Source organism: Ceratosolen solmsi, unplaced genomic scaffold (genome assembly GCF_000503995.2).
Source record: "Ceratosolen solmsi marchali unplaced genomic scaffold, CerSol_1.0 scaffold27, whole genome shotgun sequence".
Taxonomy (NCBI): Eukaryota; Metazoa; Arthropoda; class Insecta; order Hymenoptera; family Agaonidae; genus Ceratosolen; species Ceratosolen solmsi.
Genome location: NW_011948426.1, coordinates 635,723 through 656,283, shown reverse-complemented (window position 1 = coordinate 656,283; position 20,561 = coordinate 635,723). Strand labels below are relative to the sequence as shown.

General features: G+C 35.5%; 1 protein-coding gene across 1 annotated transcript in view; it reads left to right on the top strand.

Moving 5' to 3' along the window:
- The window catches only part of RhoGAP100F (Rho GTPase activating protein at 100F), a 67,370-nt gene that overhangs the window by 15,951 nt on the left and 30,858 nt on the right, over nt 1-20,561 (top strand). Inside the window, exons 2-10 of the mRNA XM_011500960.1 lie at nt 7,319-7,432; nt 8,089-8,292; nt 8,849-9,007; nt 10,040-10,269; nt 11,159-11,423; nt 13,287-13,298; nt 15,901-16,159; nt 16,828-17,085; nt 18,804-18,962. Of these exons, the coding sequence (XP_011499262.1) occupies nt 7,319-7,432; nt 8,089-8,292; nt 8,849-9,007; nt 10,040-10,269; nt 11,159-11,423; nt 13,287-13,298; nt 15,901-16,159; nt 16,828-17,085; nt 18,804-18,962 (1,660 nt within the window). The remainder of the gene's footprint in view (nt 1-7,318; nt 7,433-8,088; nt 8,293-8,848; nt 9,008-10,039; nt 10,270-11,158; nt 11,424-13,286; nt 13,299-15,900; nt 16,160-16,827; nt 17,086-18,803; nt 18,963-20,561) is intronic.

The window sequence follows — 20,561 nt, the reverse complement described above, 5'->3', positions numbered from 1 at the left end:
TGATTAATATTTTTTAACTGTAAAAAGAGCTTGAAATATCAAGATAAATGAAAATATTGTATTAATCCATGAATATGCACATTCCTTTAAATATAAGCATATGAAGAAAATTCCTTGACATAAATTATGCAATGAAAAAAATTTAAACAAGATGGCGAGCTTTATTCGTTCAACAATCAACATTTCCTTTAGACAATGATATAATTATGGTAAGCGATAGTAATTATAATGGCAATGTAAGTGATATTTGAAATAATTGAAAATTTCTAAGTTATATAATATATTGCAGCGCAAGGATAACGTAAATTTCAAACACAAATAAACACAAATCTGAAATAAATTTATAAAATGTACGGTAAATTCAAATCAACTTCTAATCAGATCGCATGAGCACTCTTCCCATAAATATTGTCACTATAATTCCGAATAAACTCCCAATTATATAGGAATTTTTAAAAAGTAAGCAGGAATTCCTAATGCGTGATGAAAAAAAAAAAATGAAAACAAAAAACGAATTGTTTGATCGTAATATAATTAGTTCTACCATACTACAGGCAGATACACAAGTTGCGACTTTTATGGTTTCCAGGGTTACTAATGGTCGCGTCATCGTTAACGGTCCTTTGAAGCAAATGCAATAGATCGATCGATCCTATGCGTTCTGCTAGTCATGTCAGTTTGGCTGTTTCAGCCTCCGGCAGTCATCTGACAGATATTAAGTTCGACTTATACTTGCCACTTCTTACACTGAAGCTTTTAAGTTTTATCCTGTCTGCCAATTAGATTAGGCGCTTTAAGCTTTTACGTAACAAGCGGAGCACAGGCCTCGATTTTCCCGGCAAAATTGCGTATTGCCAACTCGATAAATTTCATGCAAGCAGCCAATGCGATTAGCAATTTATTTAAAAAGTTATTCCATAATACGATTAGCGTTTACCCTCACATTGACCTTTATTGTCGGAAGATGCGAGATGCGGACACCGGCACATTAATTATTCATAGATTACCGACAATTGGAGAAAGCGAATGAATTGATAACTCGAAGTAGGGAGAATATTCGCGCGCTACATTTTGTCCCATGATGAAGTTATTTCCCCCCCCCCCCCCCCATTCTATCCACGAACAGAGCAAATTAGCTTATTGTGCAAGATCAGGAGCGCGAGTCTCTCCATTTTGAGCGGTAACCGCTCAGTTGGTAGTGGTGACGTCGTCGTCTCTTGACGCAATGTCGACGGGCTTCTCTTCTGCTTCTCACTGCTTTTGTAGACCGAATGCACCCCTCTTTGTCCCCGCACCGCGTCACAGGAAAAGAGACCTTTCAGATAGTACGAACATCACGAGGAGAGGCCGTAAATGTACAAGACAAAGGAAAAATAAACACGCGCCGCCGAGCTGAATATGCTTTTCGCCCATTCTCAAAGATTCAAATGCATTTAAGCTCAAATTCAAGTTGCATGCATGTCAGTGTTTTATAATTAATTAATGATAATTGCCATTCTTATCTTTAGGATTTGAGAAAATGCTTGGGTAATGATGTTCCTTCGTATACCAACAATTCCGAGCGAACAGGTGAAGTTAAATTAATTAAGCGAATTATTTCATTGACATAATGCCAGTCGAGTATTTAGAATCGATAAGCAAACGCAATCTAATACTTTCTTAACAAAAGATTTTATTTTTCTATTTATTAACTATAATATCATAGCTATGGATTATTTCAGCGGAAATAGCGGAAAAATTTCCTTATAAATATATAGATGATGAGATTGTTAATTAAAGACGTAGGATAACCTATCGAAATGAAACTGATTCTTACTATGAAATTCTTAAATAGTATTTATCAGTCAATTTATCGAACGGCAATGGATTATTCATAATATAATCAATTACTCGAATTTCCTACAATTACAAATATCATTAATGAAAATTGGTATTACCAAGCGATTATTTTTATATCTCCCATTTCTCTTCTCTCCGCATTAATCACCCTTAATACTCTTCGACTTGTTATCTCTCTATTCGTTTGAAAACGAATGACGCGTGATGTATCGTTAATGATTAAACTATCCATTGCTTATTTCATAACGCATATTGCATACACAGTGACAGACTAGTTATATTGATTTTCAATACTACCAAGTAACCATACATAGCCTTTAAATGTAACAAATTTTAGAAATCGTTTGTAAAATAGAAAAGTATAGAAAGGGGGAAATCTTCTAATATAGAGATGTATATGTACGGTAGAATTACCTTGAATTAAATTTAATTGGAAAAGCTTTGACTTTCACTCTTAATTTCATCTCAAATATGCAAATGTTTAAATAAATGAAAATTATAGTAAATAGCATTGAATTTATAGGGATAGGGATGCTAAGGAACATTTTAAAAATAATTTAACTGATAATAGAAGTAAAACTAAGAAGTGCACCTCATTAGAGTAAAATTGATTACCAAATTATCCATCTCCCTACGAAGAAACCGTTTCTCTCTCCCTTTCTTTTATCCCTCATTTCCCGATAACGAAGATTAAACACACAAAAATCTTCGTTTCACGAATTAGATTTACGATCTTTAATGCACAATTATAAAAGAAAAAGAAAAAAGATTGTAGACTAGTTTAGAATATTGTTTTAAAATCGACTCTATATAAAAATATTTAACTTGTAAATAAAACATAAAAGTATTTTTTCTTCGCTTATGAACATTTCAACTATAATAATAATAAATATTATCGGTGATATCTATTAAATTATATATTACGAAAAGATAAAAGGCAAATGGATTCAAATTATAGGCTTGAATAATGTAGATAAGAATGATTTTAAAAGTTTACGATAAATGAATAAATCAAGTATACTATAGTAAATTAACCATTTTAATTTTATTTAAAAAATGATATTTTTAGAATAATTATTATTATTATAGGGCAATGCGAGAATGAAGAATATTAATAATCTCGATTTAATATCCTTAAAATAGAAAAATTGATTTTTATCACAAGATAAGAATAGTGTAAGGAAAAATCCCTTGCAACCGTATAATAATTCAGTGTTTTTCTTAATTCTACAAAGTATTTCAATATAATTATATTTCAATTCCTTATTGCTTGCTCATACTGCACGATCGGATGAAAAAAAGAAAAATTAAACCAAATTTCATGCGAAATACGACGTGTTGATGGACTGTTGTGCACTTTTCAACTAAATTTTAATACACAGGCTAAGGGTCCCTCACGCCTGCGTATTAGCTTTTACTATTTGATTTTACCTTCTTTTGCCGCATTACGTTATCCCCTCTCCGTACAATTTTATCCTGTCCTTTCATCTCCCAGTTGGCTTTCGTTATGACGAGAACGACTATTACGTCTACTACTATACTACAACAACAACAACTACTACTGCTACTACAATATACTACCACTACTACAACCCAAGCCTTCGATATTCGGATAAAATGAATATTTTTAACTACCTCTATCGACTCAATGCTAACATTTATAAATATAAAATCCATTAGATTTAAAGAATTCACATTTAGAATTCTAAAATTCTATATAACAAGTATGTTTTTTGAAAGTAATATCTTCTTCATTTTATATGACATAATTATAAAATAATTATGATTAAGAGCCGTATAAAGACTAATTGTGATAATAACTGTGCATATTATTAATATTTTTAAACGTACAATTTTATAATAATCAACTGATGATAATATAATTAAAAATATTTAAAATAAAATGCCTGATTATTTACTACACATATATGAAAGCTACTTCTCTGCTATTTGTTTAATGCGTGGATTTAATTTGATACAGATCTGTATTTATATATGTATATATATATATATATATATATATATATTATTAAATTAGTTGCAGTATTAGAAAATGTTTCCTTTACCATTAAATATTATCACTTATAGACTTGATTCGCATTGCTTTATTTTTCCTACGTGAAATAATAAGTCAAATTATTACGGGAACGTCAACTTGCAATAGCTGATTATACAATTTTAAAAAGAATAAAAGTATTCAGGATACATAATAATTGAGCTGAAAAATAAAATTGGAGTCTAACTAAAGAAGAATGTACGTTTGTGAGTGCGTCTTTGGCTACGAAAAAATATCGAGGAGGAAATAGAAATGAGGTTAACGGTAGAAAAAAGGCACTCATGGCGAGCAGTGAATATGATCGATATATCGTACAAGTAAGAAATAAAATTACTTTATTAAAATGCGCATTAGCTGTGATATTGAGATTTTCAATAAATGAGGAATATTTTTCGAGTTTATTAATAGTTGAGGGTATGAATCATGAATGCACTCCAATTAATAAATGTGAACAATTAATCAAGTGTTATAAATGAATGTCGGGAAATAAAAATTCTTTGATGAAAAAGTACTATAAAACGTCTAATGAACAAGTGGATAAGAAAATGTGTATTAATGGTATGCTAAGAGAAGGAGAGAAAGAAGTGGCACGAAGTATAAATACATTTGGAATACTAAACTTATTTTACTAAGGCAGGCAAATAAAAGATTACTTGAAAGTAAAACGAATAATCGCATGAATTATAATATAAAATGAAAAATATGATATGTTCAGAATTTGTAAAGGCGAAAATTTTTACGACAATTTGCAGAATGTGCTATAGTAATTGGAAATAAATGATTAAATTGGAAGGGAAATGTAATCGATGAAAGTTAGCGGTGTCTCAGGGAGAAGTACGAACTTAAGTCTCAAGAGATGAATATTTAAGCGCAGGAAGAAAAAAAAACAGATAAATATAATTTCCAATGCCATGAATCTCCATACAAATGACGACCTTTTTGTATTTGTCTATTAAAAATTTATGGATCCAATGTCTACGTATGTAGGATACGTGTGCCATGAATTTTCCTTTAAAATCTTCCTTTTGACATTTAATAATTGTACTTCATTCGGAATGCTGTTAGGGTGCCGGAATAATGCTTCCCTATTAAAAGAGAGAAAATATGAAAGAAGAAAAAGAAAGAAGGAAGTAGTTTCATGAAAATGTGTTAGTCAAACAGAGTGTTCATGAATCTCGGTAGTAAACTAGTAATTTGATATTTAATCAGGGTGTGCAGAACTTATCAGACGTATAATTTTATTCTCTTAAAATTACAAACACCGATTGCACATTTATTAAAAACAATACGATGAAACACTATTTCTACTGACTTGGAATGATTACGTAATAATGAAAATCGAACAACGATATAACTCCAAGTGTAGCCTTATATTGTCGAACGAGAAACAACAAACTGGATTAGCCAAAGCCATCGGCAAATAAGATAATTTTCTATTTCACACTTTTCCTTGCACGAGCGCCCCTGAGCCTGAACTTGTCTGCTCTATGCACATATACGCTCACCTAAATCGAAAATTCTTTGAATAAGAAGTACTCACATGCATTGATTGGACTATGTACTTAAGTGCTATAGGCGCGTAGCCGCGCATCGAAATTCGCGCGTAATCGTCTCTGTACTTGCGTACATGTATCAATAAGCCATACATGTCCAATAAGCGTACGAAGAAATTGCGCACGTTTTACGCGAAAAGCATACAGGTGCTCGCACACGCTCTTATACGATTAGTCGGACTTTTGTCCGAGTGCCTTTTTCTACGCGCAGGCGAGCTCCTGGTACGCTATAACAAAGTTAGAAAGCAACGAGGACGGACACGGCGCGTATGATCTCGACGCACGTATATTCTCCCCTTCCGTCGATCCCCCACTCGACCACGACCGGCAACCGCCAACCCACGCGTACACCGATAGAGCGATCGGCGTTTGGAGAGTTGGACGGCCAGGGGGATTGGGAGTGGGTCGGTGGGTGTAGAAAGAGGATGATGGAGAGAGCGAGAGAGCGAGAGAGCGAGAGAGCGAGAGAGAGAGAGAGAGAGAGCGAGAGAGCGAGAGAGAGAGCGAGAGAGAGAGAGAGAGAGAGAGAGAGAGAGCGAGAGTGGACGTGAGTCAGATAAAATGGGAGCGAGGCGGTGACGTCACCACCTCGGGGGTCGATAACGTACCCAACCTCCCTCGCGCGTCCTCCCCCACCCGGGGCGCATGCGTATGGAGCTCCGGTACTCCCGTCGTCGTGGCTCACTGCCGAGATCCGTTAAACCGGGCGCGCGCGCGCGCGGCTCGTCCTACTCTTGACACATTGGCCAGCATGGGGCAGAGCTGCCCTTCAACGGACATCGAGGACGTGCGTCTGGGCGTCGACTGGCCCCTCTTGTTATCACGGGGGACGAGGCCATTGACGGATACGCGCGATTAAAGGCCCGCGGTGAACGACAGCGGGCTTACGTCGGCAAAGTGTGCAAGGAGGAGCGAAAGCGAAAGCGAGACGGAGAGTGGGGTGAACGTACGCGCCGCGACCCGGACGCGACCGCGAGTGCGGATCAGCGATATGTGCGAGAAGCGAGGCTATGGGACCGGGGGATGCTGCGTGGACGAGTCGCCCGCTCGCGGGTTAGTCGGCCTGGCCGGGGTCGGGCGAGGGCCCCGACCGGGACAAGGGGCCGCAACACGCGGCTCTGCCGTCCTCACGAAGCTCAACGACCGGCAGCGGATGTGTGGCTCGAAGGCCTGGCTCGTGCTCATCCTGCCCTGCACGGGTCTCTGCCTGCGATGTCTGCGGCTCGTTGGCGCCATTGGACGAGAGGTGGGCGCCTGGTCCCACGGCGAACAACGCCGTCATCGCGATTTACCTACCTCCCACGCGCATCCTTAGCTCACCAGCTCGGCTGCGAGCTCGCTCAATGCAAACCCCAAGGGTCACACTGGCGGCAAGTCGATCGCGCGCGTATGGACCACCGGGACGGCCGTCACCTGGCCGATCCTCGGCATTTCCCGCCCACTTTCTCGGCTCTTCTGGTGTGTGCGTCGCACGCGAAGCGAGACGAAGGACTATTTGCACACGGCGCATTGGCGAACGGTTATTGTCGGCGGCTTAACCGTCAACGAGATGGTAGCCGACCATGCTAACTCATTATCTGGGAGACGTTGATGAAGGATTTGTGCGAAGCCAAGAGCTCGCAACATCACGAGTTCGTATTTGCAACAAAGTCCCACGTCCTGAAATTCATTCGGTTTACAATTAATTACGATTGTTTGCACTCGTCAATGGAAAAGTACATGGGCTTTGCTGTAATTCGCGTTAGTTTACGTGCGTCTTGGTATCGTCGTGATAACGTTAAGATAGCGTCCTGATAATTAGATTAAGGTCGAGTAATGGAGCCGAGCCACTTGCATCTAAATTCACGGACGTCAATTTTGTGTGTTGCAGGAGGGTCGGGGCGAAGTAACAGACATAAGCGCAAGTCCAGGGAGACAGGTATCTCTCAACCAGTTTCGCCCCAAGGAGCCTCTCTCCGTGGTCCTTCAGGGAGACTTCAAGAAGGTAATGACACTGGCTTACCGTCATCTCGATATCCGTCGAGACGAGCTTCGAGCTCCGCTATCTTTAATCACGGGTAGCGGGGCTTAAGACATCCGTTCCACATGCCCTTTGCGTTACCTCGAAAGTACAGAGGCTTTGCTTCATAGATCACTGCTCTTCGCTCGTTTAACGTCCTAATGAGCGAGGATAAAAAAAATCTTGCTCCTTATATTTGCCATGTACCCACGTCGGGGATTATAAGCGTTCGGGTTAAAGTGCATTTAGATTGGGAAATTAATGCTAATGCGGATATTTGTTTTTAGATTGCTTGCTTATTTTAAGCGCTTAATTATTCAAAATTCTTTGTATTATGTGGGTTTGTAGTATTATGGGGCCGTAGGATGAGCGCGATGGGCAAGATGGGCGAGGATCGTATTTATTAGGACTAACAGCGTGTTACTCGCGCTCTCGTCCTCACGTCGACTATTTTTGTCGTTAATTTTATTCATTTATTTATTGCATTTATTTATACAAAATTTTTTTGTATTTTATTCTTCGCGTAAGGTTTCCTCGCGCGAGTAGTTTCCATAGCGATTGCGTATCACACATATTAAGCCTATAAGAAGTATTTCAAGCGCTCTTCGACAGCCTGTGAATTATGTTAATTCCCAGAATAGGAGAGAAAACTTCTGTTGCAGGTATCTGGAATATCGGACGAGGTCTACAGGCAAATCGAGGTCGTCGAGAACGACCATGACGCCTCGACGGCAGCGGCTCTTGAGGCTGTCGAGAAGCATGGCGAGATGGTCGTCAAGGTCATCGAACCACGTCAGATGGGCAGACAGGCGTCGGAAGATGCGAAATTGTTCATCGCCATGCAGGTGATTGCGAGAGCGCGATTTTCGCGTTTATCGTGTATTTATTCGAGAGAGACGACACCTTCTGGTCGCTTTCTTTTAATTTCAAGCATTTTAGCGCCAATTCGCCAAAGACTGTTAATGTTGCATGGAACATTTCGAATTATCAGTGGAATATCTGATCGAGCTAGGCTTCGATTATAAAACATTTCGTAATTTCTGAATTCATTATGATAGCGCGATAATATTGTAAAATGATACGATGATTATTTTTATCGTAAAATTTACGGACGGAGTGGCTTAATAGATTATACCAATTTTATCTAATATGTAGCGGATAATGTGTAGTTGCCTTGTAATATCAATGAGCCAAGATTTTCATTGAGCGAGTGTCATTGTGGAATTTGCTTTGCTATCGTTGGCCATTAACATCGACGCTCCCATAAATATTACATAAAATATCGTAATTCAATGTACCTATCTGCACGAACGAACGGCTAGAAATGTTTAAACGATAACGATTAATTAAAATACAACGATCGCCATATATAACCTAGGCTCTGTACTTTCTAATATTTAGGATCCTAAGCATCCAGTGAGTTTCGTTGAAATAATCAAGAGGCCCGGCCAAACATTGGGACTCTATATTCGCGAGGGCAACAGTATAGACAGAAACGATGGCGTTTTTATTTCGAGAGTTGCAGTGGAGACGGCAGTACACAATAGCGGATATTTAAAGGTTCTATTATATTATATTTATATTATAATTATATTTTACAGTATGTTAACGTAATAATTAGCTGCACATCCTAAGGGACTCGCATATGGCTAAACGATATTACGTATCAATCACCTCAAAAGGTCTTTAACCAATCGAGTATATATTTTTTAATAATATGCTCTATATGTGTCGATATTTGTTCCATGTGGATTTATCGAATATTAAAAGAATTTGTCCACGCATTATGAGATTTATATGGAGTTTTAAAAGAAAGGACTTTATTAGCCTGAGTATAACGTTAGCATAACCGCGTGAATCTTAACAAGACTCAACAAATATCTTATTATCTTATTATCTTAACTGCTAATGATCGTTTCAATTTTATGAGGAATTTTTATTTCCGCTATTTACTGGAAATTCTTAATTATGGTTATACAAATTTAAACTATCTTCGCATTGGTAGTGTACAAATGATTACGTATACGTTAGAACATGATTTACCTCTCATGCTTAGGCGATTTGAACAACGCTCAACTATTATTCAGCCGAAACATTAATCATTTTACTCTGCGATATTACTAAAATAATATCGATTGGTACTTTGAATATTAATATCCGGAAAATTTATATGAAACTCGTGGAAAAGATAATTTTTATCCCGTTTAATAAACGAGCGATTGATATTATCATTATTATTATCATTATTATTATCATTATTATTATTATTATTATTATTATTATTATTATTATTATTATTATTATTATTATTATTATTATTATTATTATTATTATTATTATTATTGTTGTTGTTGCTCTTGTTGTTGTTGTTGTTGTTATTGTTATTGTTATGCCGTTATTATGTTACTTCTAAACAACGCGAACGTTTCTATTGATTTTAGAAAATACGTAGTCTAAAAATTATATTGTAATTTGACATATGCGTAAAGTAAGTGAAGTGAAATGTAAAACAAAAAATTACAAGGGGATGATAAACTCGATAATACGTCTATAATTATGTGGTTATGTGTGTGTATATTTATGTGTGCGAAGGTCGGAGATGAAATACTGGCGGTAAATTTTGTAAACGTGACACGCATGAGTCTGGATGACGTTGTGGTCGTCATGTCGATACCAAGACGACTCGTACTTGCCATTAGACACGGTTCCCTTATGTTCATGCCGCACAATCGACAAAACGAGCATAAGGCCCCACCGGTTGTTGTTATCAAGAAGGAACTCAACGAGGATGAGAACGACCATATCACCAGTAATCATATAAGGTACGGATTTGGATTTTATAAATATATCTAAGATCATAACAAAACAATAACAATACATATCACGAATACGTTTTTTTTTTTCATCGAATTAAAATTTTAAATACAATGTCCATGCATTTTTCTTTCTGTTTAAAATTACTAATAATTATTAAAGCCTATCTAAAGAGTACAAATTAATGTACAAAAAAAAAATACAAAACAAAAAATAAATAAATAAAAATAACAGAAACATATAATTGAAAATGAAAAAGATGATAAAGAAGAAGAAGAAGACGAAGAAGAAAAAATAATTAAATTTGTTAGGTTATTGCTAACGTTTAAGCAATATTCGTTTGTTTACAAGTCTTATTAAAACGTATTATTTAGTTACGTTGTACAATTTAAATTATCTGCCGGTGAATTTACCGATTAAAGGAAATATTTAGTTAAAAAATTATTATTTAAAGAGCTTGATTAAATAAAAATCCTATCGTCATTCCTTCAACTTAATCTAAATTCTTATTTCAGCAAACTTCAAAAGAAAACAATTTTTGCAAATTCTTTATTTGTGTTTTATTTGTATTTCTAGTTTCAAGCGCGCAATAACGCATGTTGTTATACATAATAAAAATAGATAAACCTTTAAAGAAAAATAAAAACCTAACCGATACTTACATTACATGAAATGGACGAGCAAATTAAATCAAACATATGGACATGCAGATTTGAAAGATCGATCGTTATTATCTTATAAGCGATCATTTTACACATTATGCGCAATTATTCTACAAGCCTCGACATAAAAACCCACAAAGTAATGATAATTGCGAGAGGCTGAGCAAAGTACTAGGCGCCATAAGTAGAGTGAAATGTAAAACATCGCGCCTTTGCTCGCGCCACCAATTTCCAGGGACAGCAATCGGCGTCGGGGCGACGGTCGCGAGATGTTGCCCTCGCGCTCTAAGCTGGGACTATCGGGTCTGGGCTCGACTCAAGACATTGTCGCAAGCAACGGCGACCTTTATTATAACTCAAGGCCGGAGAGTCACATTGGCTGGACGTATCAGCCCCCGCCCCCTCCGGTAATTACCCAGCAGCCTAAGCCGTCCTCGACTCAGCACTTCCAACCATATGAGCGTGGCTATCCCAAGACCCTCGAGAGCCTTGCCGAGAAGGTGAGACCTGGCGTGCTCGAGCCAAAGTTGCACTCGTGCATACGATTCACCATTATCATGAATTTATATATTCATACCTCTTTCAATTTTTCTCTTCTTTCGTCATTCGACTCTCGTGAATTTTGTTTAATACGTCAATAAGGCAATTACAACTTTTCTGAATAAGCTTATTGAATCATTGTTAAATCACTGTTTATCGGTTGCTTTTATGTTGCACGATTTGGTGCATTAAAAGTTTAAGTATTAGCATATGTTTTGATGTAATTTTCAAGTAAATTAAGCTTGTAATTTCATTACCGAGTTCGGATAAAAAACCATTAAATTTTACAAAATTTTATCAAGCCATTGTTTACGTACGTCCATAGCAGTAGCTAATACCTGGAAAACTTACCAATGTATGTGTGTGGGCATTCGGAACTACGTCTTTAATGTTTAAAGTCTGTTATATATTATAGTTCTAATTTTATTTTGCTTAAACTACATAAACTAACTGAATATATATATATATATATATATCTCTCTCTCTCTCACTCTCTCTCTCTCTCTCTCTCTCTCTCTCTCTCTCTCTCACACACACACACTTTTTTTATCTGTGAATATCGATCACGATTTGTTCGAAATAATTGTTCATCGCTAATTTTTTATTGCTAATTAAAAAGTGCTGCACTTATTAGAATTGTATAATATAACAGATATTTTTTTATATTTAATATCATCTTGAAATAAGATGATAAATTCTTATATTATTATACGTATTATTACTTACATCATTACAATGCAAACAAAAAGCTTTTTTTGTTTTTAACATCTGTATTATTATAAAATAAAAACAAAACTGTATTTCACATATAAAAGTCAATTCGAAAAGAAAAAAAAAATTAATATATATATATATATATAATGTGTGTGTGTATTTATACCAATACATTACGCGCGCAAACATACATGCACACAGACACACGTAAACCGTCGCACACAAACATACATGAAATACGCACACTCGCGTGCGCGCGCATACCGATGTACGCATGCATACACACACAAACATACACACTCGCGTATATATAAATATTGTATATTAAACGCTTAGAATTTTGTTTATTAAGGAATTACATAAAAACTATGTTCTGATATTTTTAAAGCGTTCTTTAAGATTTCAAATAATATTAACGTTATTGCATCTGGAATTTATTTATGCTTGTTAATAAAATGTTTTCACGAGAGTTGAACAAAAAATTTGTTGCACCAATAAAAGAGAATTTTTCAAAACTCAATTATTTGACGAACTGACTGTGAATAATCGATTGATTGACAATAATAGTTTGACACTTATCTTTGACAAATTCTTCTTTTTATAGAGCATAGATGTCTTAGACGATGTGGAACGAGCACCTTTTATACCTTCTCGCACTGTTCCATACACTATATATGCCCTCCACTCTCTAAGATCACTATGACAAATGTCAATATTAAAATCATCATTGAAATTATCATAAAGAAATGGTGAGAAACGGTGGCTCGTACGAATCGCGAATACTACTGTCCTGGTTTTAAGTAAAGTTAATTATGAACTTATGAAACAACGTAAGCTTGAAAGCTTGAATTTTATGAACTTTCCTTTTTTTAATATATTGAGACATACAGCTGGTAGATATATCTATTTTTATTTTTAAGACTTTTAAGAAACAAGTGATATTGATTTTGAAGAAGAAATACATAGAAATATATGTTGAAAAGTAAACATTTCGGTTACATGATGGCTAGACGTGTGAGCTAGCCGACATATAATTCAAATTGAAATTACGAGTTACTAATCGGACTTATCGGTTCTATGAATGATCGCTCCATTGCAAAAAAAACCAGGATTTCACGAAGGTAATAGCATTTACAAATCTTCTTGATAACTAGATCTTATAATAATAACTAAGTAAACGAAAAGCGCGCAGATTGAAAATTTCAAAGCATTTGTTCGATTTCAATTTATTTCAAAACCAATGTGTGACTTTATTATTATATTGGAATCGACATTCAGTGGCGAAAAAATCTGCAATCTGAGAAAATACTTTTATCAAATGAAACGAAATATTATTTTTATACTGATTATGCAATTTTTCTGCTATTATGCCTAATGAATACCTACTGACTGTGAATAATTAAATTTTTTTTTTTTTTTTTTTTTATTCTTCTTTTTTTGATCAAACATAAGAATCATTGTTTTTCATTGAAAAATGTTAAATTTGCAAAAAAAAACCAATGAAGACTCGTTTATAAGAAATTGCTCTCGAGCATGAAATATAAGGAAAGAATTTATCATAATCGCTTTGAATTTACTTTATAAAGGATTTATTTAAAAGAAAGCAAAATGTATTTGAAATTATAATTATGGATTATATATAAACACAGTATATACATATAATAAGTATTGTGTAGAAATTATTTAAGATTTGGAATGGAGATAAGAATAAGTAAGCAAGTACTATTTTTAAATTGATTCGATCCACGTGACATTCTCAAGTTTACATTATTTTCTACGAGCGTGATGTGATTGTTATTATTTTCAGTATATAAAAAATAATGAATAATATTTAATACAAGTTTTCTCTCGGATAACGCTGTTCTTAATGATGTTGTGCGCTATAAGTAAAAAATGTTGAGATTAATTATTAATAGAACACAACCTGTTGTAATATCGATAATTAATCGAAGAATCCTTTAATCGCAATTAACCCGCTCAAAAGCCTGCTGTAAAAATGTCTGTGACCAACCTTTGCTGTTTTCATCATATGTGTCATCGTTGTTGTATTATATTTATGCTTGTGTTATGTTGCACCGATTCTTAATAAATGTGTGCTCTTGGAGTATCTTAATACTTTGTGAATTTGTAGTAAATATTATTTATTTATACGTGTAGAGCGCGATTAGCACAATAATGTATATTTTTCTATAAATTTAAGAAAAATTTTAAAAGCATGTATAAGGTTCAAATCTTACGTACTATGAACTTCAAGAGCTCAAATATGCATTTTGAATTTCTATTGAAAATTAAAATTTAATTTTTATCCAAGCGATGTGATTGTGCTTTATTTAATTAAAATTTCGTGCATTTTATTAAGCAACATTTACTTGTGCAACAATACGCATACGCATGCAAATACCTATATATATATATACATGTACATATATGTATGTACGTATAGATATAGTGAGTGTGCGCGCGTATAGACGTATATGATATGAGTGACTGTTGATTTGTAGATATATGTCAGATATACGTGATTGTATTTATGTTTTATATTATGCATATTTAATCATTGATTGTTATTGCGGGTGCAAAATTTTAATAGACTGTCGGCGTATATTGATAAATATCGTAATCATTGTATAATAACGCCGTGGAATACCATCATTGCAATTACATGGCTAATCGAAATATTATATTATTAGCTGCAATAAAGTGAATAATCTATTAATAATTAATATTAATATCTTACCAATATTTTAATAGTTTTACTAAAATTTAATCTAGCTAAATCATAATTTTTTAAGCACCTTTTAAATATCATTAATTTAGGCAGCAATTTCATTAGATAATTAATGCTTAGTGAAAAAAACAAAAATATAATAAAAATATCGATATAATTTTTACGCGATTATTTTAAGTTAAGCCATGTGTGTTAATATTCGCTCGTTTAACTCATCTAAATCATACATACGAGTATTATATTTGATTATTTTGTTATTAGTTACGTCATAAAACTCCATAATAACATTAATGAATGATTTGCTGAAAATATGAAGTTTAACGTATTGTAAATATTATTAATTTCTTCATAAATTATTTGCTCTGATAAAATGCACGAAACAAACTACTCAGTATTAGTAATGCGATACTTTAACGATAATAATAAATTAAGAAACAATTCTCTAATCCATCAAGCCATTTCAAAATATTGATTGATTTTCAAAAGAATAAGGAATGACGCATAAGCAATACATTCGATCGATCATAAAAGGATTGTTCTATTTTTCATGCATCTTTTACCGCGATTAGAAATAAATTTAATATTATTTTGTTATTCAATAATCCTCTTAAGCATTCCAAGGATATTTATTGACTGATGCCGATGACAGAATTGCCATTGAATATACTGTAATCAAATTTCTTAATTGAAAATTATTCCATTGAAATTCAAGTTCACGCGGCTCGCAATATTTTGACTTTCAAATCATTTTTCATATTTAAGTGTCGACGCTCTCAAAGAAAAAAGTCAAAAAACAAAAGACAATAAGAAACAGCAAAGAAAGGAAAAAAGATCAAAACTTGGTCGAGCCGAATGTAGAGGCTTGAGAAAGCGAAAATGATAAATCATTGCTTGCATTACACAAAGGGCGAAAGAGAGTTTAAGATCGTAAAGACTCGCCCTGCGAGCCCTCATAGCAATATACCTGATCGAGCGCTTATATACGCGTGCACCAGGTACACTCGTTTTATCCGCCCTCGATGCCGTCGACCAACGGCACGCGTCGCATGTCTGCCGGTACCGGCATGCAGACGGTCGGAGGCCGATTACCTGGACAATCGGTAGGCTCCCACTACGCCGCTGCATACCGACAGCATCCGGGCACGGGTCGCATGATGCCGAGGAGCGGCTCGGACCAACATCTTCCCCGGGTCGACTACACGAGTATGACTACGCCGGCTAGACATACTCTGCTTAGATCGAGTCTCAAGACCGGTACGTAAATGAGCATTTATCATGTTTGGAGTGTGAACGGATGTAACGATCGGTGTCCTGGATGGCGAGTGGAGGAAGGAGGGATGTGGCGTCGCCTGATTTTCCAGAGGTATTTTAATGGGACGTTGATAAGTATGGCGAGTCCAATGTTAAATCGTCTGTACGTGTGAACAATGAATAAAGTGTGGTTTGGGATTTGTTTTAAAGCGTTGCGATCGAGTTGCTTGAATATTAATTTTGGATCATTAAAATAAATGACATTATAATGGCAATAAATTATTTAATTGTGTTAGTAATGATGCCAGCTGGGAGTGGCAATTGTGATGCTTTCTAGTGGTAATGATTTATTTAAAAAAATTTTTATAATTATTACGCTGAAAATGTTTTAAAGGCATTATAGCACAAATTGCCGGTGAACTATTTGTTTCATAAAATTGTTCGTCTGCGATCCAATAAAATAGCCTGAAATTTACATGCGACATCTATGAAAATTAAAATGAACGACGCGACGACGGATACGAAGAGGAAGGGATTTTTTAATGGTACATGACAATAGATGCGAGAGTTGCAAGAATAGACGTTTCTTTCCTCCATGAAAATGTTTATATTACAATTCTTATGCGAGTGTGGCAAATAGTCAATGGGCATTATTATCAATTTGTTATCAGGTTCATCGGCAATGCGCTACAATTCGCGCTACGGCCCTCAAAGCGAGACGATGTCGTCGCAGCGCCAGGGTCAATTCGGCACCCTCACAAGACGTCACAGGCCTTCGCTCGACTACGCTTCCGACACAGAAGCGACTTGTTCCAGTTCACCCCGTTCGGCCTACTATTATTACAGGAACAATTTAAAGAACGCAGGACAGAATAGCGCCGTCTCTCACCTGGCAACGCTATCACGTTCACAGATCGGCCAGAGCGCAGGTAAGATTAGTCTCGGGCGGAGGTTCGTCGTCTGGGATTCCGTCCCTGTGGATTTTGCCGAACGATATCGCGTAAGAGGACTTTTCCAATCTCCAATATGATGAAATATGATGAAAATAATGGTGAAAGGGGGTATGACGGATGGGGCAGAAGGTTGGAAACGCTTCCACTCCCGAGCACATTGGATTTTAATGTTTTTAATGCCACTAACGATTATCATGAGCGCCTCTATCTAGTAGAACGTTCATGGTATTTAATTGCAATGTCATATAACTACAAAATTCTATTAAATTTTACATAGAATAAATTTACTTATATAGTATTCCTCTCTATAATTAATGCGGTTGAATGAGTACGAATAATATTGGTAAGTCGATAAAATTCTTTAGTCGCGATGGACTTGACTGTTTTCTTTTTTCTTTTTTTCTCTAGATTTTGTCGACATATTAATTTCAGCGCGATTGCTTGAATAATCGAAAGAAATCTAAATAAAATTTCCGTATAAACATCATTATTTTATAAAATCCAGAAGAACTTGAAAGGTTTATATTTCACTCCATACAGGCAAAGAACAAAAAGCAAAAACAAAAAACTTAATTATTCGAAAAATGGCCTATCGAGCCACTCCTTCAAATAAATGAAACGAAATAAAAGCAAAAATAATGAATGCCACATAGAGAAGGTACGTTCCTTCTTTATGAGCTACTTCTAATAAAATTATGGAAAACCACAGGTGCGTTATCTCGACGACTAACAATACTTCCGTACACCTTTGTTCTACATTTATGACTTCTTTTTTTACATATTATCACCTTGATGTGTTTTTTGTTTTGTTTTGTTTTTCTTTTGTTTTTCATCCGCTCTACTCGTGTCATTTTACTTCTTTCTTCTTTAGTCATTTAATTGCGATAGTCTGTTTTTAGCGAGCTCTTAGATATTCATACTAGAAATAATATAGATAAAATGGGCAAATAGCGATGGGAAAGATTGGCATGAAAAGTTTCACAGAATGCTCGCAAATCCCTACGGCAACGTCCACGTCCGCTAATGCGATCGAAGATGGAAAAAATATTGAGGGAATCAGCCGTCTCAAACTATCAATTTCCCTATCTATTCGGCATTTTATATTACACATCGGCATTACGTTTATTGCGTGTTCCTAATGCAATTGGCAATGAATTATGCTCTAATTGAAAAATAAATGGAGCGTAACCGTATTAAGAGAATCGAAGCGGTGACAGTATTTACGATCAATTAAATTTACCGCCCAGCGTGAAAGTGGCAAGTAGTAATATTGGAACGAATGAAGGCATTTAACGTAAGCATTGCGCTGGACAATAATAAGAATTAATTATTTGTTGGTATAATTTAAGAAGTTCGTCGCTTGTCTCGTGCGAAAAGCAAATGTTCGACGCGCTAAGCAAATGTCGAATGGAGCATTTTAGAGGAGAAATTCTAGACTCTACTCTTTCGACATTTTCACTCTCACTCTCTCTCTCTCTCTCTCTCTCTCTCTCTCTCTCTCTCTCTCTCTCTCTCTCTTTCTCTGTCATTCGGGTTAAGCGAGCGTGATCGAGGTGCGCGTAAAATCGTCCAGTCGGCGACTAATTGCTAATAATTAGCCAAGCGAGAGTCAATGCTCGAGCGAGAATGAGCGGTCGGAGGGGCGAAGTTTGGACAGTGAAGGCAGGCGGAATTGCCGCTTGCGGATGTTTTAGGCTTGAGATCGAATTCGTTGCCGCGTAGCGGTAGGACGTTGCCGCAGCAGCCGAGCCTTAGACCGGGACTTAGCACCGTCGCGTCAGGTCTGATCGATCAAGAAGACAGCGACGGAGCTCTCTCAGCTCCTGAACTTCCCTGTATCCGACGAGACCGAGGTAAGGACTCTACGACTTATGCATGCTCGCGCATACCTCCTCAGACTGCTTGAAGTTTAGAATTATTGGCAAGCTCATAGTCGACGTCTCGGGCAATTTATCTCCAATTTCCAAAGAATTTACTGCGGAACGTATTTAGGATGAGCTCGTCATATTTGGATGCCATGAAAGTAATTAGGAAATTCTGTATCCGTGCAGTATGAAATTCGAGAAAATTGCTCGCTAATTTAATTAAACCGCCCTATATATATTTGCGTGTGTATATGTGCGCGTGGGCGCACGCATGCATGCGCACTTGTTTATACCCTACGCCCGCGCGCGCGCGCACGCACGCACATACACACATACACACATACACACATACACACACACACACCCACACACACACACACACACACACAGTGGAGAGCGCTAAATGACTATTTTATTATAAGTTTCAGCAATATTGTTCAGCTCACTTTAATGTGATTAGTATTTTGGTGGTGCTATAGATGTTTATATGTGTATATAAAAATTTTGTTTTGTTTCTTCATCGTGCAGGACTTTTCATCTTGAAAATAAAGTTTCATATTATCTCATGTTTAAAATGTTTATATTGTGAAGTTATGGTTTTCCGGACACGTAAAGTAGGTTGAAAAATAGCAGGCAATTTTGCTTTCAGTGCATGAACAATTTAAATGTTTCGAATACCCTATCTTTATTTACATCTATGTAACTGTCGATATTGTTTAGTATTAAATTTTCAAAATTACGACATTTGATTATCTTCAATGATCACAATATCGATATTTTAATTAAATTATTATCAGAAATCACGAATCGGTTGTACCTAACAATGATAATTATCTACTCTAATCCCATATATATTTGTGCATACATACGTATAAACACAGATGCATAAGCGCTCACCCATACGTACATACGCATATATGTATGTATTGACGTACGCTCGCACACACATGTGTGTATAATTATAAACTTGAACATATTCAAAGTCCACGATGAAGTTGCATGTAATTAAATAAGTAAAAAAAAAATATATATATATATATATATATATATATATATTTTTTTTTTTTTTTGAGTAATAACGATTTTATGACAAGCCTATGTTTTAAATGCATGTAAGCTTATTAAATATTTAAAAATTAGTATTTTGTATTTTAATAATTAGAAAAATACGCAAATTATACGAGGGTATGTCGAATTTAATGGGAATAAATATGAGAGGCTTGCATACATAATAAAATGTAGGTAGTACATAAAATTACATAATTACCTTAGACCTTTGCTACAAGTAATAACTTTACATACATCCTAGCAATAATGCTACTACTACGCTATTTCTTCATAATGCTAGAATTATCGATATTTTTAATTTTCATGTTTAAATAATATCGTAAAAAGTGTACTTGCAAGCTTAATCTATCCCCTTTAATTCACATCCAAAAACATTCTATTCATTAATCGTTGTCTTGATCTTGATTTTATAAGCTGTGCATATCGTGAAGATAATTTGCTCTACCAAAAAGATTTTAGTAACTAGTGACTGATTTAATTACGATCAATGGGTATGTAAGATCTTAGGTTCCTACTATA